Source organism: Arachis hypogaea, chromosome 1 (genome assembly GCF_003086295.3).
Source record: "Arachis hypogaea cultivar Tifrunner chromosome 1, arahy.Tifrunner.gnm2.J5K5, whole genome shotgun sequence".
NCBI classification, from domain to species: Eukaryota; Viridiplantae; Streptophyta; class Magnoliopsida; order Fabales; family Fabaceae; genus Arachis; species Arachis hypogaea.
This window is the reverse complement of record NC_092036.1, coordinates 95,354,867-95,380,863: the sequence shown is the minus strand read 5'-3', so window position 1 is coordinate 95,380,863 and position 25,997 is coordinate 95,354,867. Positions and strand designations below refer to the sequence as shown.

At 33.4% G+C, this 25,997-nt stretch overlaps 3 protein-coding genes across 18 annotated transcripts; 2 read left to right on the top strand and 1 right to left on the bottom strand.

Annotated features, from left to right (window-relative positions):
- The first annotated feature begins 550 nt into the window (after positions 1-550).
- Positions 551-4,130, top strand: LOC112697430 (uncharacterized). Of its 4 annotated transcripts, none has more exons than XM_025750615.2 (7): positions 551-999; positions 1,498-1,562; positions 2,269-2,312; positions 2,451-3,064; positions 3,275-3,364; positions 3,437-3,498; positions 3,780-4,130. In XM_025750615.2, exons 1-7 carry the CDS (start codon positions 793-795, stop codon positions 3,883-3,885), a joined length of 1,188 nt encoding a protein of 395 aa, XP_025606400.1. In that variant the 5' UTR covers positions 551-792; the 3' UTR covers positions 3,886-4,130. The 4 variants fall into 4 exon arrangements, with proteins under 4 accessions (XP_025606400.1, XP_072055947.1, XP_025606393.1 ...); XM_072199846.1 differs by having other exon boundaries at positions 3,272-3,364; XM_025750608.2 differs by having other exon boundaries at positions 590-999; positions 2,448-3,064.
- A 4,166-nt stretch (positions 4,131-8,296) lies between these two features.
- On the top strand, positions 8,297-22,229 carry LOC112697389 (calcium-transporting ATPase 10, plasma membrane-type). Of its 12 annotated transcripts, none has more exons than XM_025750566.3 (35): positions 8,297-8,349; positions 10,622-10,718; positions 10,889-11,034; positions 12,651-12,767; positions 12,851-12,893; positions 13,213-13,328; positions 13,422-13,553; positions 13,635-13,724; positions 14,098-14,167; positions 14,370-14,440; positions 14,558-14,641; positions 14,739-14,816; positions 14,903-14,974; positions 15,341-15,424; positions 15,499-15,581; positions 16,030-16,138; positions 16,278-16,333; positions 16,512-16,554; positions 16,638-16,721; positions 17,058-17,195; positions 17,297-17,362; positions 17,449-17,547; positions 17,649-17,759; positions 18,026-18,193; positions 18,547-18,606; positions 18,863-19,030; positions 19,120-19,236; positions 19,598-19,696; positions 19,855-19,992; positions 20,081-20,181; positions 20,780-20,825; positions 21,022-21,156; positions 21,411-21,518; positions 21,621-21,712; positions 21,837-22,229. In XM_025750566.3, the coding sequence occupies exons 3-35, from the start codon at positions 10,903-10,905 to the stop codon at positions 21,952-21,954; spliced, it is 3,228 nt and encodes a 1,075-aa protein (XP_025606351.1). In that variant the 5' UTR covers positions 8,297-8,349; positions 10,622-10,718; positions 10,889-10,902; the 3' UTR covers positions 21,955-22,229. The 12 variants fall into 12 exon arrangements, with proteins under 12 accessions (XP_025606351.1, XP_072055933.1, XP_025606342.1 ...); XM_072199832.1 differs by lacking the exon at positions 8,297-8,349 and adding an exon at positions 8,514-8,696; XM_025750557.3 differs by lacking the exon at positions 8,297-8,349 and adding an exon at positions 9,083-9,251.
- A 186-nt stretch (positions 22,230-22,415) lies between these two features.
- LOC112697419 (choline monooxygenase, chloroplastic) lies at positions 22,416-25,490 on the bottom strand. 2 transcript variants are annotated; one of them, XR_003151220.3, is made up of 10 exons: positions 25,112-25,490; positions 24,879-24,924; positions 24,529-24,664; positions 24,216-24,290; positions 23,913-24,125; positions 23,737-23,832; positions 23,402-23,523; positions 23,141-23,234; positions 22,750-22,855; positions 22,416-22,654 (listed from the first exon to the last, which is right to left on the bottom strand). XR_003151220.3 is itself a non-coding variant. In XM_025750594.2 (10 exons), exons 1-10 carry the CDS (start codon positions 25,395-25,397, stop codon positions 22,517-22,519), a joined length of 1,257 nt encoding a protein of 418 aa, XP_025606379.1. In that variant the 5' UTR covers positions 25,398-25,490; the 3' UTR covers positions 22,416-22,516. The 2 variants fall into 2 exon arrangements, 1 of the variants encoding a protein (XP_025606379.1); XM_025750594.2 differs by having other exon boundaries at positions 22,750-22,800.
- Between the last annotated feature and the right edge of the window lie 507 nt (positions 25,491-25,997).

The following is a 25,997-nucleotide window of genomic DNA, read 5'->3' as shown; positions in this document are numbered from 1 at the left end:
CATTATAAACCTATTTCAACTAGGGGTATCCGCGGATCGGATCGGATATGGCCAAAATTTCGATCCGATCCGCATTAAAATCATCGGATCCGATATCTGCAGTTTTTAAGGTTGGATCCGATCCGATCCGATCCGCAAAACACAAAAATATTTTTAAAAGCTTATTTTTATTAAAAAATATCAATAAAGTTCATTTTTTTTATTCTTTTAAATATGTTTACTTTTAAAATAATATTAAACATACTTTTCTTAAATAATAAATTAAAATAATATAACATATATAATCATTATTAGTTGAAATAAAACATAAAAAGAATATTTACTTATTTATTTCTTTATTTTTGCGGATACGCGGATATGCGGATACCAACACAAAATCCGCAATCCGATCCGATTAGTGTGCGGATCCGATCCATCCGATCCAAAAACCTTGCGGATCGGATCCATATCCCCCATTTTCGGATCGGATTCGGATAAACACCGCGGATATGCGGATCGGATCCGATCCATTGACACCCCTAATTTCAACGGGTCCTAACACCCAAGTCACAAAGATAATTTTTTAAATAGGGGTCAAATAAAAAATAACATATTTTACCGGGCAAAAAACTTAATTAACATAAAAGGTCAAGAATGTAAACTTGTAAATATAGCCATGGAGTTAAGAAACCCTAATTGTGAGTCAACTAAAACCCTTGTTTCATTCAGGACCTGCAAGGTTTCGTTCAGCTTCGTTTCGTTGCGAAGGTAGCAACTGAAGTCAGAGCTGAAGAGGAAGAAACTCTTCGCCGCATGCCTGCAACTCCATCTGCCAACAAAAAAGACGCTTTTACCCTCCTCGCTTTCACTCCCCGCCAAGTACTTCTCTTAACCAATCAAACCATGAAGCAATCCTCTTCCAACTTCAAGCTTCTTCTTCACCACTCCATTGCTCGTTACCTGGAGCGCAGTTCCTTTTCCAAAACCCTAAAAAAGTTTCGCAAAGAGGCCCAAATCGAGGTGCGTAATTAATTCCCTATTGTGCCTTTTTCTTTTTACCTTCAGAATTTCCGATGTTACAAGTTCGAACCGGAATCTTAACCTGCTTCACAGGTTTCACTTATTTATTTAGCTACTTGTGATTCGTAGTTGTACAATAATCCTATTATCATGCTTATCTATAGTCCTAAGTTGTGATTTTGATGCAACAACTTAGAAGGATTACTTTATAATGGTGTTGTACCTTGTAATGCTCATTGAAATCCAATGTTTTTTTTTTTCAATTGAGAAGAAAAGCTTCTTGCTTGGATGGCAGGTTTGCTTTTATCAGTTATATTTGTTTGTCGATAGCAGAATGTGTGCCGTGTGCTGTGATATCACATTATAGAATGAAATTCTTCAATGTCCTGCTGTATATGTTCTTATGCTTATAACTGTTGAATAACAGATTGATGAGACTCTGGCTTTTTCTTTTTTTCTTTCTGATGTTTGATACTGTTGCTCCTGCTTGTAATGCAGAAAGATAATGTGGAGGATATGTCGATTGATTTAGAAGAAATGTGCCTCAAGTATTTGGAGATACGGTAAGGCTTGAACCATAGGCTTTGTGTTGTTACAATGCCCATTTGCTCCAAGCTGTGTAGACTGTGGATGGATATTTTATTTATGTAATTCTTTTTCTTGGATCAGAAGTATATTTCAAAAAGAGGAGACTCCAATTTGATATTCTCTAATTATAGGTACTCTTGTTGAAGCATATTTTAACTGTGGTTTTGCTACATTCTTAAAAGATCTGGGTGTTTGTTGTGGCTTTAAGATTTTAAGAATATAATTGCCAAATAGCCTATGTTTAAACTCCCAAGAGTTGTGTCAGTATATCTACTGCAATCTTATAACATATAATAGTGTCATCAATAAAGCATTTTTGCATTTCGGCATGGAAATCAGTGGCTTATATTTTGCATAATTTTTATTATTATTGTAGTTCTCAACATATATAATGAGTAATGTAATGCCCTCGCTAGCAGAAGCTAGCGAAAAACCCTTCTTATTTTCCAAGTTTGAAGGACACTACATTACCCGTGGTGCATTTTAGAACTATGCATCAGCGGGACAATGACAATGGTAATTACTAATTAACAAGGTTCTAATAATGGGAAAAGCCAATAACATTTATTTAATTATCCACCAGTTATTCTCTGCATGAGTTATGTTTTGGGTCTGTAAATGTCTTTCTTCTATGCAGTGATTAAGATTTTTCTTTGTTTTACTTTTTTCATCTCTTTCCAGTGATAAAGACGCCAAGTCAAATATCCAAGATCAGAAAGTTCAAGGTATTCTTCAAAATCATCAAATTCTTCTCTTTTGTCATGGCTATTTTCTCTTTCTTCCTCGATACTTGCACTGCGTATCTCTGTTTTTTCCGGGGCCTGCCAACTAAAATCTCTATGTTTGATTTTCTACCACAGCAGTTAATGGCACACAATCCGGAAACAAAGAGGGTAAATCCAAGGACAAGAAGAAAAAGAAAAACAAGTTAGATTCTGAGTCTCTTGCTAGTTTAGAAGATAACCAAGTGGAGTTGCAAACTAAGGTTACAGAACAGAAGGGAAAGGATGACATATCTGCAGATGAAAAAATTGTTGACGGTGCTGAGGCAGAGAAGAAATCCAAGGATAAAAAGAAAAAGAAAAAGAAGGAAAATAGTCAAGCGGATGCAGTAGAGGAGACTGGAGGTTGCAATGGAACTGTTTCAAAAAAGGATAATTCTAAAGCATCAAATAAAGAAGTGACGGATGAGGAGAAGAAAGATACAAAGAAAAGAAAAAGACCAACTTCTGAAGAAAATGGTCAACAGGTTGCAGACAAAAAGGCAGCTGAGGAACCCAAACGTAGAAAAGTAGAAAACTTGGATGAATCTAAGGGAGGAGAGAAGTTAGCAGAAACAAGTGTAGACCTTGGAAATGACTCAAATTCCGGTCAAGAAAATGTTGCAAACGGGCACACTAATGGGCAGCTTGAGAGTGCTGGAGGGAAATCTTCGGCACAGAAATCTCAGAAGAAACAACAGATGGAATCAGCTGAGGTATGTTGTAACTAATAGTTGTGCCCTGAATATATATTTGGTTAATAGGTGGCACTTTGAAATCTCACTATTGAGTCACTGACAATTATTTCTTCTCACAAAGAAGCTTTTTATGAAATTAACCTTTTGATTTAAGATTCCAATTTCATTGTGGTTGCTAAGATTTGATTTTCCTTGAAATTCTTGTCTATGCAACTGTAACTGTAGCAGACATCTGCAAAGAAAGCATTTCAACGAGTACAGGTAGATAAGGTGCAGTTTGCTGATGAGAGGCTTCAGGATAACTCCTATTGGGCAAAGGTGTGTTCAATTTCCCATGCATTGTTGTGATTCTTTTCTGGGTTGCACTGTCTAACAAATTTGTTATTGCAGTCCGGTGCTGAGGTGGGTTATGGGGCCAAAGCAGAGGAAATCCTTGGCCAAGTTAGAGGAAGGTCTGTTACTTTATGTGGTAGTAGAAACAATTTTTCTTTCCATCTTTTGCATTTGTCTGAAATTATGTTTCATGCATCTGTAATTAACAGTTTTTCTAATTTCTTTTTCATTTGTTTTAAAACTACAAATTTATTCATGCATTTGGTTGCATTTTTACTTTCAATGGAAAATCTGCTGTTTTATGGGTATTCTTTCAAGTTTAGATTTGTAGCTTCCATGCATTTGTAGGCATCACTTTTTGCTAGCATTTTACGAGATCTAATTCTTTTTATCCTTACAGGGATTTCCGTCATGAGAAGACCAAGAAGAAACGTGGATCTTACAGGGGAGGACAGATTGATTTACAATCCCACTCCGTAAAGTTCAATTATTCCGATGAAGAATAACGTTGAAGCATCCATTTTTTGCGTCTTTGGGGAAGGAAAATCCCTTTGATGTTGCTAGTGCAGCATTACGTTAAAACTGGCGTTGCCATGATAATTTTGTTTAATTATATTTATATGTGCTGAAACGATGTTTTCTCAGGTGGACAAATTGTTGTGTCTACTAGACAACCATTAAGCATTGACTTTTGGAGTTTTAACATATTTAAATGTTGCATTTAGTAAAACAAAAGTTCATTCATAATTAATTTGTTCTGGGCTGGATGATTGTTATTACTCCGAGCTGAGGGATTGTGAAAGTATCATGGAAGTTGGTTTAGGCTTGCAGATTGTGAAACAGGGATCTCGTTTTCACCCAAAAATGCCTTTTCCTTCTTTAGCGAGATTATGTCGATGAAAAATATGGGCTATGAACTGAGGTCTGGCCCAATGGAGCGCAATGGAAAAGAACACAAAGAAACCCTTATTCTCCTGACCAAAAAAAAAAAGAAACCCCCTATTCTCTGTTCGATTATAATTGCAAAGATTACAGTTGAATTATAGACTTTGTGCTTTGTCTACAAATTCTATAAGGTCCAAAATGATGAACCATGCGAAACACTTGTAATTATCTAAGGCTATCAAGTAAGCGAAATTCCCTTATAAACATCCGGCTAAATGGCTAATGTTCTTGATACTAATTTTCTCAAGATTAATAAAAGAGTAAATTAATAATTAAATTCTTGAAAATTTTAACTTCAAATTAATTATTTAAAAAAAATATTAATTTGGTTCTTTTTTTCTTTGTCGATGGATTAGACAATCACTAATCCTAGATTACACAACACACTTACTTACACACACTACTACTACTAACATAGGTTCTATATTCCTTACTGAGGATTCGAACTTGGGTGCAACTCCCAGCGAGACAGGTGATGCTGCCATTGATCCAAAGTCTCAGCTATATATTTACCATTTGTTATCATAAAAGACTTAATTAATATTTTTTTTTTAAGTCTAAGATCAAATTTTTTGAGAATCTAATGGCCACTTTACTCTTAATAAAATGTTCGAAAGTACCACAGAAGTAGTGTTCATGATCCCTGTCCCCTATACTATGATCTGAAAATGACATCTTACATTTAAAAGCGGTTACATCCACCGACACACGGATTCCATGTATTTGGGCTTGCAGACGATGACGCTGGTTTGCCGACGAAGTCGAACCGTCATTAACGGAACAAGATCATAGTACATAGTATTGCCGACCACCCCCCATGCATCTAACTACTTTCCCAACTCATTGACTCGGTAGATTCCTGTCTTATTATGTTTCAAGTTTCATAAACCTTTTTCTTGTTTTCTACGGCATTCATTTAATCTAGTCATATATATAGTTCCATCATTAATCACGTTCAAACTTAAAAACTCACCTTTCATAAATTCATGCAAGGACAAAGATAATGAGGGAGACAGCATTTTATTTAAAGTCTTTTGCGTTATAATTGTTATTGGTTGTTAGTGGAGGAAAGTGGAGGGAAGCTAAACAAATTCTACGTACTATACTTTTAATCTTTATTAGATACTTTTAAGCTAAACAAATTAATAAATAAAGACCAATAATAAAGTACAAATAGAAAAAAAAAAAGACTTGGAGGAGTACACTAATTAACTAATTATTCTGCAATGCGGATTATTCTATTTATATATGAATCTATCAATCACTTTCACTAAAATTTCTCTAACTTCTTCTTCAAAAATAAAGTGTTTACTTTTGTTTCTTTTGTTTTTCGTTTTCTCTTTCTGAATGTACAATTTTTTTTTTAACATCATCATCACTTAAAAATTATATAAAACACAATAAGAATTTGAGTTATATTGTTTGTTTGTGTCACAGATTATAAGAGAAGATATTTATATACTAATGATGAGCCTTTGTCAATATGAAGTAACAGATATATTTTCTGATGGTTAAAAAAAATGGTATAACACATTTTGATAATGTGATTGATGAGGGGGACTACGTACTTATATATATAACAAACAAAAAATTTTCATTTGCATTGGCACATTATCAAGTATAGGATTATATGATGAACAAATTAATAATTATACACATGCATGTTACTTAGAAGCAAGGTATCAATAATAGAGTATAGGAAAGAAGGGCCATTGAAAATTTCCCAGAAGTTTCGTGTTGTGTCGTTTCAACTTCATGTTGTATGACGTTGGCCCAAGATAAAGACTGTGCTGGTGTCTTATTATAACAATATATGAATATTATTTCTTAATCAGATTAATGAAAAGATTAGCATGCATTTATTTTACGTAAAATTATTAATTAAGAATCGTTAAATAATTTGATATATTTTATTAAATTAATATTTAATAATTATTCATTAACAACTTTATGTAAAAACAACTGCAAACAAATTTTTACTTTAGAATAAATCAACAACAAATGAAAAGCATGCATTGTTATTGTGAATAAACTTAACCTGGCCGAAAAGAACAAATTAAACAAGAAGTTGACGATACGTATGCACTTTGCATTGGGTTCTTTAATTTTAAGCGCGTTTGGTTCGTTGTTGTTATCTCTGATCTTTTATGTTTTTATATATAATTATATTCTGGATTCAGATTCTGTTTAGTTTTTCTTTTTTACCAGAAAATCCAAGATTATGCGCCAAGGCAAGTATATATCCTCACATCATCTGTGTTTTATTTCATAACATCAACAATCTTGTTTCTACGTCAAAAGTACTTTAATTAACTACTACCACAGTACCACTTGCATTTTTATATAAATCTTCTTTTTCATTATTTACATTGAATATGTTACTTTTTTATAGTTTATCTTTTTCTTTAAAGGCATTTATGCGACGTGTACTTGAAGAAAGAAGTCATAGATTATGTTAAATTTTTTTGATGTATTTTTTATTTTGTATCATGAATTTTAAAGGTTCTTCTTGCTAAATTAGAAAAATACTTATTATAAAAAATTTAAACTAAGTTAGTTTAATGGTTGTAAGCTTAGTTAAAAATTTGTACGTTTCTTGATAGAATTAAAAAAATCTTAAAAAATCAGTGAATGTAATTTTTTTAAAATTATTATAGTAAAAATTTTATTATTATTGTGATAGAAATTGAATGTATGTCACATTACACTAAGTAGATAAATTAGAATATATGATAGTATTAGCTTCTTTTTTTACTTTATTTTTATAAAATAAAGAAAAAATTTAGAGGGAACACAGCATAAGTCAACTCTTCCTTTTTATTTTTAATTTTAAAATTCAAAAAATTAAGATAGTGAAGAGTTGTGTTTTTTTTCTTTTTGTAATGGATCTGTTTTTTAACTAGTTGGCTCGAGTTGACTACACTCTTAGAGTTAGTTCCTAGCGGAATCGTGAAATAAATTATTTCTAACCTAATCATGTTAACAGACTCTACAATAACTAAGTGAGAAAGTCTAGGAATCCAGCACTTTTATTAAAATTTGGCCAGTACTTAACCAGCAAAAAGAAAAAAATAAGTAATTCCACACCTTTAGATGAAATCTTACACCATTAAAAATACCTATCTGTCCACCTTTAAGTCGCATCTGAGGAAACTTTTTAACCCATTTCACGCTAACCAACACCCGATCAATGCTACTGCACGATTGGCTCCTGAACTAAGAAAACTTACGGTCATTCAACTCTAAATCCACCAACTTCATATCCTGTATTTAACTTCTAAAATCTTTCACCGCTGCTGCTGTTAATATACTGGCTCCTTTTCTCTTATCCACAGTCACAATCTCATTAAAGTCACCCATATAACAAATTGAAACTTGACATAATAATTTAAAATAAAACTCAATTCTTCCCCACAGTCAGTTTGTCCTCTCTAGTATGCACTCTGCACACTAAGCAAAACCCACAATTGAACCTATTATTCGTTAACACCCTTTCCATACACAACCATCTTTTCCCTTTATAACAATTACTCAACTTAAACATCATATCGTCCCACATCAACAATAAACCCCCCAAAAACAAGGGAACTATATATATGTATGTTAGAAACCGATCAAACCGTGTGTCTTGTTGATTATCACACACCAAAGAGATCAGAACTTGCTTGCTTGTACACAGAGCAAAGAGCATTCTGTTACTTTCTGAATTCTCAGAGTAGTGTGCAGTGGAAATTAAAGAAAAATGAAAATTTATAATTTAAACAATAATTTTAATTAAATTAAACATTAGCTACTTATTAATTAACATAAACATATACCTTGCCTTACTGAGTCACCAAAACAAATATACCTTGCCTTAATTATATTAGTTCTATGTCCCACCTGATAAAAACAAAGGAAGGTTCAAGGAAAAAAAGGCTTCATATGCAAGAATAATTAAATAGAGAGAGTCTATGCAATTAAAAGTGGTTATCCAATTAGTTTGCTCTTTCATGCATTTTTGCTCCTACCCTTCATACTATAAGGTAAAGATATACAATTTTGCTCTTTTTAAATTTCCCTTGTCATTCTCTAAACTGTTAATTAAGACTTATTATATAAAAATAAATAACATTATTGAAAACATAACATACTGTTATTTTTTTCGGCTAAAACAGCTACATTAAGCATAACCTTTTTCTTCTTGTTCAAACTTATCTTTTGACAAACAAATTAAATTGACAAATCAGTATTTTGACACAAATAATACAACTTTGGATGCTTGCTTTTCGACTATTAATTAGTTGCTGATCCATATTCACATTAATTTCATTGGTATATATAAATTCTCATCAGTTATTTTTTCCTTAAGCATCTAGCTGCATATCTTAAGGTATAACTAGCTATACCTTTTCTTAATTCTATATTTCTTACTCATGTTGAATGTGATCAAGATTATGATGCATTTATATAATATTTGTCTCTTGAGTTTTTGGTCATGATGGCATGTTAATTAAGGTGATTCTTCTTATTCTTCATACTTCTTAATTGGCTACAAAATATACATTATTTTTGTATGTTCGTTATTGTCTCTTCACATATGTGATGAGATGTTATGTACCATATATATAATACTATGTTCATAACTAAGAGAATTATTTAATTTATACCAAATTACTTTTTCTAAAATGAAAGAGACAAGTATATATAATATTATTACAACTAATAACGAATACTATAAAAATTTGTTAAATTTTTCTGCCGACTGAATCTGCATTCAGCACTTTGGCTGGGGTCATGCACGAATAACACATGCTATATATACATATATGTGCGTAAGTTCTATCTATATATATGTAATCCGTGACACACATGCATCATCTATTACATTTTCTTCGTATCTTGATTGTGTGATTCTAATCACCACACCGTTCGTTATTCTATACAGGTAATTATTTTTCATCTGATATATAGTTGTTTGAAAAAAAAAATGTCCATAATTTCAACTTTTGAGTTTATTTATTTTAGCTCCATCATGTGAACCTTGACTTCTTTTTCCAAATTTCCATCAACATTAATGGAATATGTCGTGTCCTACTCCTACGGCCATTTGTTACGAAATGGCTTGTCTCACTTATCCTCAGCTTTGATGTTACCCTTCATGACATATTATTAAACATCAAAATAATTTTCTATTTCATGTTCACTGATATGATCTTCTCTTTATATATTAAATTAAAAATATTCATCGACTTATATTAATATGAGGAGTGCTAGGGGTAAGGAACTTTTGTATTTTGTAACTATCAATTGGCCATTAATAGTATTTTTTAATGGTACGAGATCACTCATTTTTTTCTTGATGGTTAAGTACTAATCACAAAATACAAAAATTGTTGGCTAATAAACTTTTTCTTTAAATATATAAAAGAGTGACTACTTCCGTAAAGTACCCACTGCATATTTATAAAGTAGGAGTTTTACTAGAAAGAAATCGAATAAAAAAATATAAAATTAAAAAATAATATATCTAGCTAATTTAAAATCTTAAGATGTCAAGTTAATAGATTTTTTATTTTATAATTTTTTTATTTTTTTCAATATGTGACTAATTTATAACCCTCTTCACATTTACTTATAAAACTAAAAATTACTTATTCAACAAAATTTCTTCAAGAATAGTTATATAGTTATAAAGATAACTTCAAATGAACAATCATGTATAACATAAGGTGCATGCTAATGCTATGATGTCTATATATATATACCTAATTTATTAAAAAAATAAAAGTTAATATTTAATTTAAAAATATAAAAATAAATAATTTTTAAATATTTAAAATTTATAATAAAAAACAAGTTTGGCAATTTCGACACTAAATTACAGGCACCAAAGAATTCGCCACATAGTTTGCTAGCGATTAATTAGTTAAAGAGGTAAAATGACTACAATATCCCTATGGTTCTGAAACTGATATCATGTCATACAGCAGTGGTGAGAATAGTGGAAAATGGAATGACTTGAAGCATGAGACTCTAGACTTTAGACTTTAGAGGAGTGCATAGAAAAAATGGTGTCACAGGTTCCGATCTTCTCAGAATTTGAACAAGTCGTTAGAAATAAGCTAACAATAATAAAGAAAGAGTGGAATATATTCTTAGCGTGGTGGATACTTCCCTTGAATCTACAACTTCCACCCGTGATTCCTGAGAAAACCAATAACATTAGAAAAGTATCTCTCTTTTAAAATTAAATGCCAAAATTTAAACGCTTTGTTAATTAAGCTCGTCGTTTCTTGTTTGTATGAATGGTTGAAGAGCAATCGACGAAGATAAGGAAGAAGATCGTACCACAGATTAAGACAACGCTGCTATCACTGTCACTGTTAAAAGCTACTCTTCTCTAATTTTACTGGTAAGTCAACAAAGACTAGTTAATTTAATTGTCAATGCTCACTATTACTCACCGTTAAATTGATTTAATTTGCTAATTGCAATTGAAATGATGGTTGATGGAGAATAATGATAATACCACTATGAACGAATACGATAGAGTAACATACAGTGTCATCTCTCCTGCGACAGTTATTGGAAGAAGCATGAGTTATGGAAAGGACGACATAGAAGCTCCTCGGAGCTCCGGTGACATCGACGACGGAGGCTCCTCCTCCAGTCCCTTTGATATTGCCAGAACAAAAGATGCTTCCGTTCAACGACTCAAGCGTTGGAGGGTATATCTCTTTATCCCTTTCTCCTCTTAATAATTTTTATATTCATTCATTTTCTTTTTGCTTTTTAAAATTCAGTGTTTGATATATTATATTCATTTGAAAATAGAGGTACCAGTTAAAAAACAAGAAGCTGAAATATTTTAGGATTATTTAATCCTTAGTGTTCTGGGATTTGCAGAGCAAGTTTATAGAAACCCCTCTCTCATAAATTTGCCATTGATTCTGAGTTCCACAGTTGTAGTTTTTAAGATATGAGATTAAACTAGGTTCTTTCATTTATCTTCTTTAACTTTTTCCCCCCTTTTTCTTACTATAAAATATGACAAAATGAGAGAAGCATTTGACTATTTTGAACTTTGAGGCATTGAAAAAAGTGAAGTAATTACATGATATAAGCTCCACTTAGCACAATATTTGGGATCTCTGGTTCTATTAATATCAGCTTGCGATTTGTGAATCTCTTCCAAAACATTGTACACCAGAGGATAGGAACAGGTGAAATTCTTGGGGGCTAACTTTGCTCTGGTGCCTTTGCTTTATCAAAATTGGATCAGCATCGTAGGAAGTGTTACATGGAATACTTTTCTATATTTACAAGGAACAAACATGTTGTTCTGTCAAGAATAACAACAGCACTCCAGGATTCTTTCTGTAAAAACAGAACCGGCAGAACATGTCAAGTTAAGAATTTTGTTGCATTCAATCCATGTTGCACCACATAGAACATGTCAACTGAGTTGTAGTTAAAGATGAATTGGACACAGCAACCATTGTTCAATCAAATTGGGAAGCTCCAGTGAGATCAAACCGTATGTTTATTGCACAGTGCATACAAGATAATGTGCTTGTCTTCTTAGATTCATCTATATAAAGTGGGAGCAAGATAGGTCCAGTTTTTCATAAATTTTTGTTTTATCTACTTTTGATCTGAAGAGCAGTTCATGTCTTTAGAAAATTACATTCTTTTCCATAACTAAGAAAATTACTTCACTGGACCCTGTGGGATAAGGGATGATTTAAGTTTCCAGATATGGGATTCAATTATGACTGGTGGATTTGAATTCTATAAGATGGACGGATTTCCAGGTCTGATATATGTTATTGATAAAAAAAAAAAAAAAAAAAAGAAGAAGATGGATAATGCTAATTTCTAATGGAAAAAACCAGGAGGATTATTCAACCATTAACGGTTATAAGTTATAACACCATAACACTAAGAGAGGCAAACTGTAGTTGAGACTAGGATATAAACATGAACAGCAATGTGAAAACTAGCAGTGGACAAAAGAAAAGGAAAAAAAAAAAAAAACGTTTGCAGATATTACTTCTTTTGAAGTTGCAAATATGCCCTTCCGAAAAGTAGTTGGAAGTCACCAGAACAAATATAAACTTCACTTTGCAAAACTAGCAGATCCTTCATTGGACTTTAAGTTGCCATAAACTTATTATTTAGCAACATCAGTGTTTCTTGTTATGATTATATTAGCCTGTTTTATCAATGGCTAGTTCTATTTGATTATTCTGTTTTTTGCTGCTTTTAGGCTATGTATTAGTTTTCGTTTTCTGGAAGTTAGTGCTTTTCTAATGGCTAGACAAAAATTCTCTTCTTTTTTTAGCAAGCAGCGCTTGTGCTTAACGCTTCTCGCCGATTTCGCTACACCTTGGACCTGAAGAAAGAAGAAGAAAAGGAGCAAGTGCTGAGAAAGATTAGAGGGCATGTTCAAGTCATCAGAGTTTGGTTCCTTGGCTGGTTCTCTTTATAATTGCTCATCTATCAGACATTAAATGGATTTTAATTAATTATTCTTCCTATTAGGCAGCGTATCTTTTCAAGGAGTCTGCAAAAAAATTGAATAGTGGTGAGTCAATCTTCTCGTGATTATTTGTGGATAAATTGCAGTATACTAGTAGCTGATATGGTTGTCATTTTTTGTGGTTTATGGCTGCGTCATGATTTGTAAGAAGTGTCTTTATTACGGTGATACATAATAAATGGTATCTTAAGTATTATCTTATTCTTAAGTTGTTGCTAGGATATCAGTATAACCAATTATCAGTGATGATCTTGTTCGACCTTTATTACAATTATGTGTCCTACAATGGCTTGATCTAATATAAGTGTAGAGCCTATTCATGGGTCTTCTTTTTTCTCCCACTATTGATGATAATGTCTTTTAGAATTAGGAATCGCCCCACATCCTACAAGCACCACTGGAGAATTTCAAATTGGGCTAGAGTTACTTTCTTCAATTGCAAGGGATCATAATACTGCTACTCTGCAAGAAAAAGGAGGGGTAAGTGTGCCAATAATAGTTCTTTCTTAAATTGGTAATCCAATTTATTAGCATTATAAATATTCATGCAATGCTTCTGAATCACATTTTAAGGTTGAAGGGATAGCAAGTTTGTTGGAGACCAATTTAGAAAAGGGGATTCAAGGTGATGACACTGACTTGTCAAGACGGACAAAGGCTTTTGGCTCGAACAACTATCCTCGAAAGAAAGGAAGAAGTTTCTTGGTAAAGTCTGGTGCACTCTGATATTGGATGGTCCGCTTATGGTTATTGGGCTGATGTCTTTGTTTATGTTGTCTATAACAGATGTTTGTTTGGGATGCTTGCAAGGATCTGACCTTGATTATTTTAATGGTAGCTGCTGCAGCTTCATTAGTACTGGGGATAAAATCTGAGGTGAGAAAACGTGGCAGAGTTATATTGTTCCTTTATAGCAGAAACAATGTATCCTATTAGGTATTCATCTTTGAACCAATCCATTTAATGGAGACTGGACTTGTCTCATCCATATTCCATATTGACAAACAAACTTATGGTTCTTTAGCATACATTGGTTCAAATAATGTTAAGGTAAATTGCAATCTATTGGCAGTGTCAAGACCTGATCATTGCAGTCTAACTAAAATTTGCATTGTTTTGATTATTGTCTTTCGTCATCCCTTATACTTTGTAGCTGTACTTTCATTTTGTACCTATACCATCTCATGAATATGTTTTTAAATGTTGAGAAATAGGTTTTCATCCATAGAAGAATTAATTTTATTTTCAGGGTATTAAGGAAGGATGGTATGATGGTGGAAGCATTGCTTTTGCAGTTATTCTTGTTATTGTTGTTACAGGTACTATGCCAATATTTTGTCTTTGTAAAATTTCTAATAAATCATTCAAACATGTTCTATGGTTCTGTTTCTCAACTTGATTTTTTTATATAACTTTGTTATATATTATGGAGGTTATCACTTATCACAATAGTTACATCTGTAGTAATATTATCGTTTGAAGTGCGCATCACTCTCTTTCTTTCTCCGCTTCCTTTTGTAGCTATAAGTGATTATAAGCAGTCTCTTCAGTTTCGGGACCTAAATGAGGAGAAGAGAAACATTCGTTTGGAGGTTTGATTTTTTGCTTCTCTGTACTTCTTTATTATTACTATTATTATCATAGCATCCTCCTTATCATATTTATATATATTTTTTTTCAACCCTTAAATTTTCTCTCTGCATGAGAAGGTAATTAGAGGAGGTAGAAGAGTTGAGATCTCAATCTATGATATTGTTGTTGGTGATGTCATACCCCTTAACATTGGTGACCAGGTACATGAGTTCATCTTCTGTGATTTTTGCACATCGTGCCTGATGGTTACTTAATGCTTATCCTTCTTGTTATTTAGTTTATACCTGATTTTTCTAGGTCCCTGCTGATGGAATTTTGATCGTCGGTCACTCTCTTGCAGTTGATGAATCTAGTATGACTGGGGAGAGCAATATTGTAAGTGTTTTTTTTCCATTATGTGCTGAATAAGAAAAATTACTTGTCTCATTTCTTAAGCTTGATAATCATTTTCCTTTTTGCAGGTTGAAAAGAATTCTAAGAACCCTATTCTGATATCTGGTTGTAAAGTTGCAGATGGCAATGGTCTTATGCTCGTAATGTTTTACTTTCTTTTGCCATGTGTGTGTGTGTCTATTTATATATATATATATATATATATATATATATATATATATATATATATAGAGAGAGAGAGAGAGAGAGAGAGAGAGGTGCAATTATTCTTAGGGCATCAAAATGCATGCACATATTGTATTGATGATGGGATTTCATTCACATTTTGATTCTTGAAACAACTGAGTCCAAAAATTTGGAGGGATAAAAATGTTAGATAAAATGAACCATCAATAATTCAATATATTAAAATTGACCATATTTTTCCTTGGATTTAGTTCCTATGTTTTATTGATTATACAGCCCTTTTTGCTGATTTTTCATTTTTGGTTAATTCCTTTATTAAGGTAACGGCTGTTGGTATTAATACCGAATGGGGGCTTCTAATGGCTAACATTTCAGAAGACAATGGTGAAGAAACACCTTTGCAGGTACCCTTTCTACTTGTGCTTTCTTTGAGTTCCTGCACCTTTTGGCTGTTCACCTATATAAGTTCTCAATATAGGTACGCTTGAATGGTCTTGCCACCTTCATAGGTATAATTGGGCTCTCTGTGGCTGTCATCGTTCTGGTTGTGCTACTGGCCAGGTTGCTATCTGTTTCTTTGTATATTCAAGTTTAACCTTTTACAAATACTGCATTGGTGTTTGGCAAATTTTAAAATCATTTATTAAGTTATCATTTGCTAAATGTTAGTCTAGTTGGTTGCCAAAATGGGACTCTACAGACCACAAGAATACTTTCTTGTATTGAGACTTGAGTGGATTACTGTCTCAAAAGTGAAATGACAGGACTATCTGCCAATGATCAAACTCTTCCAAAGTGAGGAGGTTGGTAAAGTGAGAAAATGAAGATCTAATCACTCTTGAATTAAGGTAATTCAATAGTGATTAACTTCTCATTTTTTCACTTTACCAATCTCGTCACTTTAGAGGATCCTTTTCCATCTGCCAAAAACTCTATTTTAAGTTGCAATTTTTCAATTTAGTGAAGATTTTGTCATGCATGTCTCTGAAATGGCAGTTCATAAGCACAGGTATTTCTCTGGGCATTCTAGAAACCCAGATGGAAGTGTTCAATTTACAGCTGGCAAGACTAAACTCAGTACTGCAATTGATGGAGCAATAAAGATAGTCACTGTTGCGGTATGTGCACTGATAAGTACTGGACTACCGAAACATGCATGATCTGTTAGCCACTTGTGTTCATATTCATAAACTGTTATTGGCTTTGAAATTAATACATTTGAGGTGATTCTAAATCTGTAACACATTGAATATATAGGTCACTATTGTAGTGGTTGCAGTACCTGAAGGACTCCCTTTAGCAGTTACCTTAACGTAAGTTCCTAATTTTTTAACTGAATTTCTAGCCTCCCCCCTCACTCTTCTAGTTTTCACTTGTGTTTGTCTTGGCAAATCTTTCGACATACTATAGTATGTTACAGTTATTCTCTTTGTCATTCTTTTAGAATGTCATTTCTCTCTATTAAAACTTTGTCCATCAACTGTCTTACAGACTTGCCTACTCTATGAGAAAAATGATGGCAGATAAAGCTTTGGTATGCTGAATTTTGTTTGTGCTATTGGATTTTGACATAACTATTTCAGACGGACTATTTTATATAAGTTCAATGAATTGCAGGTACGTAGGCTTTCTGCCTGTGAGACTATGGGCTCAGCCACAACTATTTGCAGTGATAAGACTGGAACATTGACTATGAATCAGGTTAGTTGGGATGCAGTATATAAACCTGATTTAGATTTATGGATGTTACATAAAAGAAAGTTGCAAATATTGCCATTTTGCTCTGGCATGCTTGCTTCATAGCTTATGACAAGAAGGAAGTCCTTTAGCATTTAATATTTGGAGTTCAACACTTAAACTAGCCGATCGCTATGATATCTTATACCAACTTAAATAGGGAGCAGAATGTTTTCTGTGTGTTGACCACTAACAGCTTACTTTGGTTGAATATTTTGAGGAAGAAGTTCATTTCTGTTGGCATTGTTGGAGATAATTGTGTGTCTAGCTGAGTTTCATTTCACCTAAATTTTGAGACAGATGACTGTGGTTGAGGCTATCATTGGTGGGGAGAACATTGATCCTCCTCACGAGAAGTCAAAGCTCAAACCTATACTCTGCTCGTTGCTGATTGAAGGAGTTGCACAGAACACCAATGGCAGTGTTTTTGTACCTGAGGTATGCTAGAATTCTTTTTTATCTTTTTTTTTTTTCCATTCCTACGATAATGGCCTACTTGAGTGGTTCAACTACATTCTGCGTGATTCTGTTTTTCACAGGGTAGTAACAATGTTGAGGTTTCTGGATCACCAACAGAGAAGGCAATTTTACATTGGGCTGTTCAGGTATGTTTTGAAACTTCTTCATTTCTCTCTTCTTCTAGGATTTTTGGGTATTAACAACTGGTTATGACTGTTATATGACCTATCAGCTTGGGATGAATTTTAAAGCCGCTAGAGCAGAATCATCAATTATTCATGTCTTCCCATTCAATTCAGATAAAAAACGAGGCGGGGTTGCAGTACAGACGGTACCATCTTAATGAAATTTTTACTATAAAATGTCAATACTTTTCAATATCTTGTTTGTCATCCAATTCACTATTACTAAGAATTTTACACTTCTTTGCAGACTGAATCTGAAATCCATATACATTGGAAAGGGGCTGCTGAGATAGTCCTAGGCTGCTGTACACAGTATATGGATGTAAATGATCACTTAATAGAGATGGATGAAGGAAAGGTATGACAAAATAGTTTACATATTGATATCAATAACTAATTAATTTGCTTTTCCCGTTTTGCATCCTCTTTTTCTCTCTATCATTTGTCTTTATATAACTTTCACTAATTTGGTATTCGCAATTTGCCTCATCTTTTTTTCATTTTATTGTGTACTTAAAAGTGCAAATAATAGTACTGTATGATATATTTGGACGACATTTAACAGTAAAATGTCTTGTCCTGTTTTGGTAAAGTTCTTCTGAGGAAAGTTTTTCTGGTTTGCAGATGAACTATTTTAGAAGAGCTATTGAAGATATGGCTTCTCGTAGTCTACGGTGTGTTGCCATTGCGTATAGATTATATGAAATGGAGAAAGTTCCAACCAGTGAAGACCTTGCTCACTGGTCATTACCTGAGGATAATCTCATCTTATTGGCTATTGTTGGTCTGAAGGTATTTCTTTCCTCTAAAATAGTACTTCCCTCTTCATCTGTTATATTATCAGTATCATAAAATACTGTCCTGACTGTGCTCTTTTGGTATGCTGTATGATCATGATTTTCCTCTTCTGAAGTAGAACCTCGTTAGCACATTTTTCATATTTTCCCTTTCATCATGGACTCAACTTTGTTGAATTTCTCCCAGCAGATTATTTTTAATATTGTGTTTTAACTCGTACATTTTTGTTCACATTCAAAATCTTCTACCTATATTGTGCTAGGAGGTTGAGTATCTTTACTTGTTGATTTCTATCATTTCAGTTTGTTCTTGTTGTTTCTTATATCAAATATTCCTTTGAAATGCAGGATCCTTGTCGACCTGGTGTGAAAGATGCGGTGAAACTTTGCCAGAAAGCTGGAGTTAAGGTATTATTAATACATGCCTTTGATGTTGAAAAAAATGGAGGATTTTGCCACATGAATTATTAGAAATAACTAAGGAATTGCTTCTGATGTCTTTAAGTTAGTTTGCAAAGATCAATTTATCTATTATTAGCCACTTTAGATCTTCAATGTTCTGGTGACTGAGAAATTATTTTGCCTAAAAATTGGAATGTGCTTTGCATATATAGTTTTCTATGTAAAACGTTGTTGATTTATTTGGTTTGGTTTCTAATCCTAGGTAAAAATGGTCACCGGTGACAATGTCAAAACTGCAACAGCAATTGCCGTGGAATGTGGAATACTTAATTCATATTCCGAAGCTACAGAGCCATATGTCATCATTGAAGGAAAAGACTTCCGTGCGATGCAAGATGCAGAGAGATTAGAAATTGTTGAAAAGATATCAGTATTACTCAACTACTACAATAGCTTTTTGCTCGTGCTCATATAGTGATGTAGCTTCTCAACAAATTGATTGCCAATGCTGTGTAATAGGTTATGGGACGATCGTCTCCGAATGACAAGCTTTTGCTCGTGCAAGCACTGAGGAGGAAGGAGCATGTTGTTGCTGTAACTGGAGACGGAACTAATGATGCTCCTGCCTTACATGAGGTTTGTGCATCATTTTTCTTTTCCCACTTTTTGGGGCCTTGTTCATTTAGTGATAAGTACTCTCTATGAAGATGACAATAACTGACAGTTGCCAAGATTGTTTTTCCTACGTCTATTTCATATTCTGTTTGGATTCTTGGCAATAGAGTCTGAATAACAGTTGAAGACCCAAAAAAAAAAAAAATAAAAAATATTCTATTGGATCCATATTATGGAATCATATGACAAGTCCTCATATATGACATGATTCCGTTTCCTAGTTTCTAAGTTTGGATCTAAGGCTTGTTTTTATGTTGAAATTATACAAACTAGTTTTGATTACTTTGGTTGTGATTGCGATTCTTTACTTTTTGGTATTCAGGCTGATATAGGTCTTGCAATGGGGATTCAAGGTACAGAAGTTGCGAAAGAGAGCTCTGATATCATTATATTGGATGACAATTTTGCTTCAGTTGTAAAGGTTAGTCCACTATTTATTCAGCGTGTAAACTGTTGCCAAATTATAGGTTTTGCATAGAATTGATATGCAATCTTGACATTGTTTAACATAAGGTGATAATAATAAATTGATACCTGAAGCATAACTTTTGTTGCTTTCAATTTTCTCCAACAATGCAGGTTGTCAGGTGGGGGAGGTCTGTGTATGCAAATATTCAGAAATTTATCCAGTTTCAGCTTACAGTGAATATAGCAGCTCTTGTTATAAATGTTATTGCTGCATTTTCTTCCGGTGACGTACCACTAAATACAGTACAGGTATTACTTTCTATTAGTCTGTCATCGATTTTGTGTTCACTATTCAAGAGGCCATCCTTACAAGTTATATGTATGCTTTCCTCAACAGCTTCTGTGGGTAAATCTTATCATGGATACACTTGGAGCTCTAGCCTTGGCAACTGAACCACCAACTGATCATCTAATGGATCGTGATCCAATGGGTCGAAGGTCTAAAATGCCCCTTTATAAAGAACTTGGTGCCTTGAATCATGACTTTTTGTTCGATATGATATTTTAGTGTTGCATGGTACTTGAATATTTAAAGAACTGTAGACAATTCGGAAAGCCAATCCTTTTTCTGATTACTCTTTTTTTTGCAATGAGCTTTTAAGGGAAGGGAGGTTACCATACTCCAAGGTTGGAGCATGTCACGAGCCTTAGAAAGAGCTTACTAGTACTCTCAAATGACTTACTAAGGACCATCAGCAAGATTTAAATCAAGATCTTTATAAGAAAGAACTTTAAAGAGAGAAGTATATTGTACAACATAAAAATATAGGCAAAATACAATAATATCAGGGTACATGAACATAACATATCAATTTAATAATACTATGTGATTCCCTCTGAAAATAACCAGTAGCAAGAAGCCATGGAGATACTTGTGAGCACCAAGTTTATGTGTTCTTGCCTGTATTTTCAAATATATTTCGGAGAATCGACCTATACTTAGTAGGCAGCTCCATTATCATAACATCTGATGCTGTGCTATGTGCTGGGGTAGATTCCATCTACAGAAGTTGATAATATCTTTTTTGCTTTTCAGAGAACCTCTTATATCAAATATTATGTGGAGGAATCTGCTGATACAGGTGAATGCTCTTTCACAACTAGTAGCGCCCCTCTCATTTTAAATACAGGGGATTTTTTTTAAGTTCGCTAAGCTACAAACAACCAACTAATGAGTGTTAAAGTAAAACTATAATGCATTGCTTCACCATTGCTTCAGTTGATGTCATTTTATTTCTATTGTCTACATATATCCGTGTAATGGTTGGAACCTTTCAGGCAATTTACCAAGTGTCTGTCCTACTTATACTCAATTTCCGAGGCATTTCCATACTGAATTTGGCACACAAGTCCAGTGACCACGCACTCAAAGTGAAGGACACTTTGATATTCAATGCCTTTGTTCTCTGTCAAGTAAGTACTTACCGTATTGAACTAATTCTGAGGCCTAACTTAATCTGGTGCTAAAATTTACTCTCTTTATTTAGAAGATTGAGAAAATAAGGATTGAACTCTATAAGTATCACTTGGGTTATAAATGTTCTAATACATTGTAAATCAACCTTGTCAAAAGGTTTTGTTGTTAAGCTATTGTAGCACGGCCATATATTTCATCTTCGAATTCTCATTTAAATGATGATAAAGAAAACATACTTCCAAAATTGCAGGTTTTTAATGAATTTAATGCCCGCAAGCCGGATGAGTTCAATATATTCAAGGGAGTCACAAGAAACTACCTCTTTATGGGGATAGTGGCATTAACTGTAGTACTTCAGGTTGGTCTTGTTTGAACTCTTGGCTGAGCATTTGGTATTTATTCATGAAATATTCTTATATTTTAGGACGAATGTAAACTTTCTTTCTTTATTTGTTTTCAGATCATCATCATTGAATTTCTAGAAAAGTTCGTTAAAACAGTCAAGCTAACTTGGCAACAGTGGCTCATTTGTGTCATCATTGGATTTATCAGGTCAGTTTTCAACGAGTTTGTTTACACTAGAGAGAGATTAATGCACTTATGGTAACTGAGAAGAAGAGTTGCTTCATCATGTACATATATATGTTTATATCATTTCTTTTCCCATCACTTTCAGCTGGCCTCTTGCTGTGGTTGGAAAACTGATACCAGTACCAGAAAAGCAGCTCAGTAACTCTTTTAGGAAGTGTACTAACCGTGTTCGAAGGTGTTTTTGTCGACCAGAAAAACTGTGAAGCTTCTGAAGAGAGTCATGTATAGGTGTCTAGCTGGTTTTCTCTCGTGCGTGCAATTTCTTTTATTTTGACTTGATAGCTTACATTCTTAATGGTAAATGGTATACTGTTGTACAAATGGTTTTAACATGTATATGGTCTTTTTTCTTTTCTTTTTTTTCCCTATTTTTTTTATTACTGTATTTTGTGAGCCTGATAAACACCAATTCATAATTTCTTATATGTGGAAAGTTACAGATATTTGATTATTATTTCAATTTTAGCTGCTTGCCCAAGATTTGATGAGTTTTGCAGACCAGCCAGTCAGCCACCACCCACCAGTGCCCTTATTTCTCCTTATTTGGGTTCAACCCTGATTAAGTTTAGGGTGCACATGTGAAAAACCTAGCCTCTCTACGCCTTAAAGCATCTTGAATCATTCAAAGGAAAAAAATAAAATAAATAAACAATGGTGTCAGCAATTTGCATGCAGAATTTAACACCACTACTATTGCAAATGGAGTAATTGCATGCATGGCATGCATCAAATTCAAATTCACACACACATACCTAGTCATGGAATTTATTTTTTTAGGTTTTCATAAAGCAGACAATGAAAATGGTGCATGGCCTGCTCAACTTTAGGGGCATACCTACCCACATAATATGCCGGGGATTGGAGACCCTTCTGAACACCTTCACACAGCACAATATCTTCTATCTGATCATCAACAAGAACAGCCAAATATACTACTTCAGTACTATGTTATGACACTTTGAAAATTTCTATCAAACCTAGAAAACTAACATTTGTACCTGCACTTTCTCACTGTCTTGTAAACTTAACTCTATGAAATCCTTGTCATGCTACTCAGCCAAAGAAGAATGTTAGACAGAAGAAAAGTTTCGACCCTTCAACGAACTATGGAGACAATAAGATCAAGTCCAAACAAGAAAATAATTATCTTTTGCATTTCCATGGAACCATTCAAAGTATGAAAAGCAAAGTTCCAGACTTCATATTTCTTAACATGATTACAGTCACTAACCCTGCTCAAAATGCTATTTATCTTGGTGCCAAATTATCTTCCCACCATATGCAGAGGGTGAGAAACTATCAACACAAGGTTTATTATAACAGATTGAGAGAGGAATACCAATGCCGAAAAAGGGTATAATATCAGGCAGATGCATGACTTGAAATTACCTTTAGAGAGTGTTCAAGATAGTAATCAAATACCACTTGACATTTGTTGGGTCCTAGTGGAAGTACAAGATTGGTGTCCATCCAAGGTCCATACCTGTCATGCCACCAGTAAACACAACTTGTTATAAAAAGAAAGCACGCTGATTTGCAAAATGAATACAAGGAAGGAAGATGGCTGTTTATTGTTTTATCATCCATAAAAGTAATATCATCGGGACTAAAAAGAAGATCAACCAATTGCCCAAATAACAAAGCAGGAACCTATTAATCATGAAGTTTGGGTAAATGAAAGCATATATAGCTTTTCTTCCAAGTCGGTCGTAATTGTCTTTGCTTTCCCCTGAGCTGCCTTCACAACTTTGGATGCTAACTCTTTCAAATATCTGTTTCATTCATAAGAACCCTTCAGTAAGCAATCCGTGATAACCAGAGGTCCAGAAATCCAATTCTAGGAGTATCATAATATCTTTTTTTTGCTTAATATAGCACATTAATTAGATCTAACAAAATGATATTCTGGGGGGTGGGAGATATATCATGATAAAGTACATTGTATTATAAATGATATTTTGATAAAGGGTAGCAAAGAAGCATACTGTGGTAGAATAAGAATCAAACTTAAGACCGGATGCTAAGCCTTTATGTGCATAAGGAACATGATAGCCACCATCCAAGTAGTTATCGCAGAATACCTGTAAAAAAGAAGAAAGTTTCAATTTTCAAACATACCTTCGAGTTAGGCCAATTATGATCAGTTACGCCAAGAGATTACCTTCCAATTGCAATCAATGGTGTATTCACGTCTACAAACATAATTTAACGAAGAATCAATTCCGTTGGCACTCAATATTTCTGAACAGCTACCAAGCCATTCTTTTGCTACATAAGTACTATCAATTTCCATCAGAGGAAGACTCTCTTTTTCGAGATTGAGAAGAATGAAAGGTCCCCAGGTAGATACTTTAATTGGTATAAGCCCAAAATCCTATCTTTCAAGGTTAGAGAAATCAGCCACCCCAAACACATTGAACAACAGATAAATTAGAATAATAATTCAGAACTCAGAACTTCATACCTTTACATTGAAGTTCCGCATTCCTGATATCCTAGTTGCCTTAAGAAGTGCCCCACTTAGCCCATACGTCCATCCCTGAAGAAATAATTGCCTTTCATCATATCTAATTAAAAACAATTATGCTAGGTGTACACTAAAATCAGCCAACAATATCAGCCACATCCACAAGTATAAAATACACATTGTGAATAAGTTAAAATCACATATATTTATACACAAATACATAGTGGCTGATATTGGTGGCTGATTTTGGTGTACAAATATCATTTTTGAACTAAAAAATATGCATAGTGAGTTCTACAAGTGAACTCACATGGTATGGGCAGACAAAGCAGGACTTGTGTCCACTTCCAGAAGCAAGAAGAGAGGCATGATGTCGACACACATTGTGAAAGGCTTGAAGCTTCCCACTCTCATCTCGACAGACCACAAATTCCACATCTCCTAGTCTATAATAAATTATCCTCCAATTGGTTCTTAGAAACTTGGAAGAAAAGAAAGTGAGCAGAGTGCACAACTTAATAATTGACCTCTAAACACCCTTTTCCCCCTTCCAAGAACCAAATGGAGCAACAATTAGCCTACTTTTCTACACCAACATATCTAAAGGACAAATCCAGCTGAATTAAAAGTAAGATTATATCACAAAAAAAAAAAGTTAACCTTCCAGTGAAAAAGCTATTGGGATCCTTTATCTGCTCTGTTGATCCTGGTTAGTAAAACCAATTTAATATTTAGAAATTCTAGGAACGAATAGGAAAATCTAGGATACAGTAACCCAGTACACATTTGATGATATATTCAAATACAAATAAAGGTAATAAATTGGAGTGAAAAATTCTTCATTTTCACATGGTTAACAAAAAGTTAGAAACTTTAGAGAAGCAGAAACTGACCGACAGCTTGCCAGCCTCGGTAGAAGATGCGATGGAGCTCAAGTTGGAAGAAAGAAGGGTCAGTGTACCATGATGTTGGGGGTGTCACAGCTTCTTCAATGGGAATCTTAGGATTGAACTCTGACACTAAAACCTCTGCTTCTGAAGAATTGCGAGCAGAGCAACAAGCGATGATCGATGTTGCAGCTGTTTTGTTGTGAAAATTAAGGTTGTGAGAACTTCGTAGTCGTCGGAGTTTAGGGATAAAGGGGGTGAGTTGCATGGTCACCGCCATTTGCACATGCATAGATAATTAGATAGCGTTCGGCGTGTTTTCCAATGAATGATGTTCCTCGAGTGAAGTAGCAATTCGGTACCTGTGCATTTTTAAGAATCACAACGTCCACTCCTTAAAATAAAATCGATTCACTTTTGTTCCTGTCTCCTAATTTCGTCACACAACATAATTTTTATGGGTATTTTTTCCTCAACTCTGAATAAAAAATAAAAATAAATAAAAATTTAATTATCTCTAAAATTAAATTACGAGTTTATTTGTCCTTATAATTTTTTAAACAATATTTTTTTAAATTATTTTTTATTTATTATATTAATATTCTTTTTCTAATAAATTATTAGATATATGGTATAATAAGTACAAATTAATTAATAAATTATTCAAATTTAAAAATATCATTTATTATGAAACTAAATAAATCATTCTTAAATATAATTTTTAAATACATAAATAATAAACATTAAAATTCAGTTAATACATTAATAATAATAACCCTATGATATATTATTAGTATTATGATCTAGATAATTTTTCATAATAAAGTGAAAATTAATGAATACATTACTTGATATATAGTAAAATATTTTTGAGTAATAACAAATTTAATTT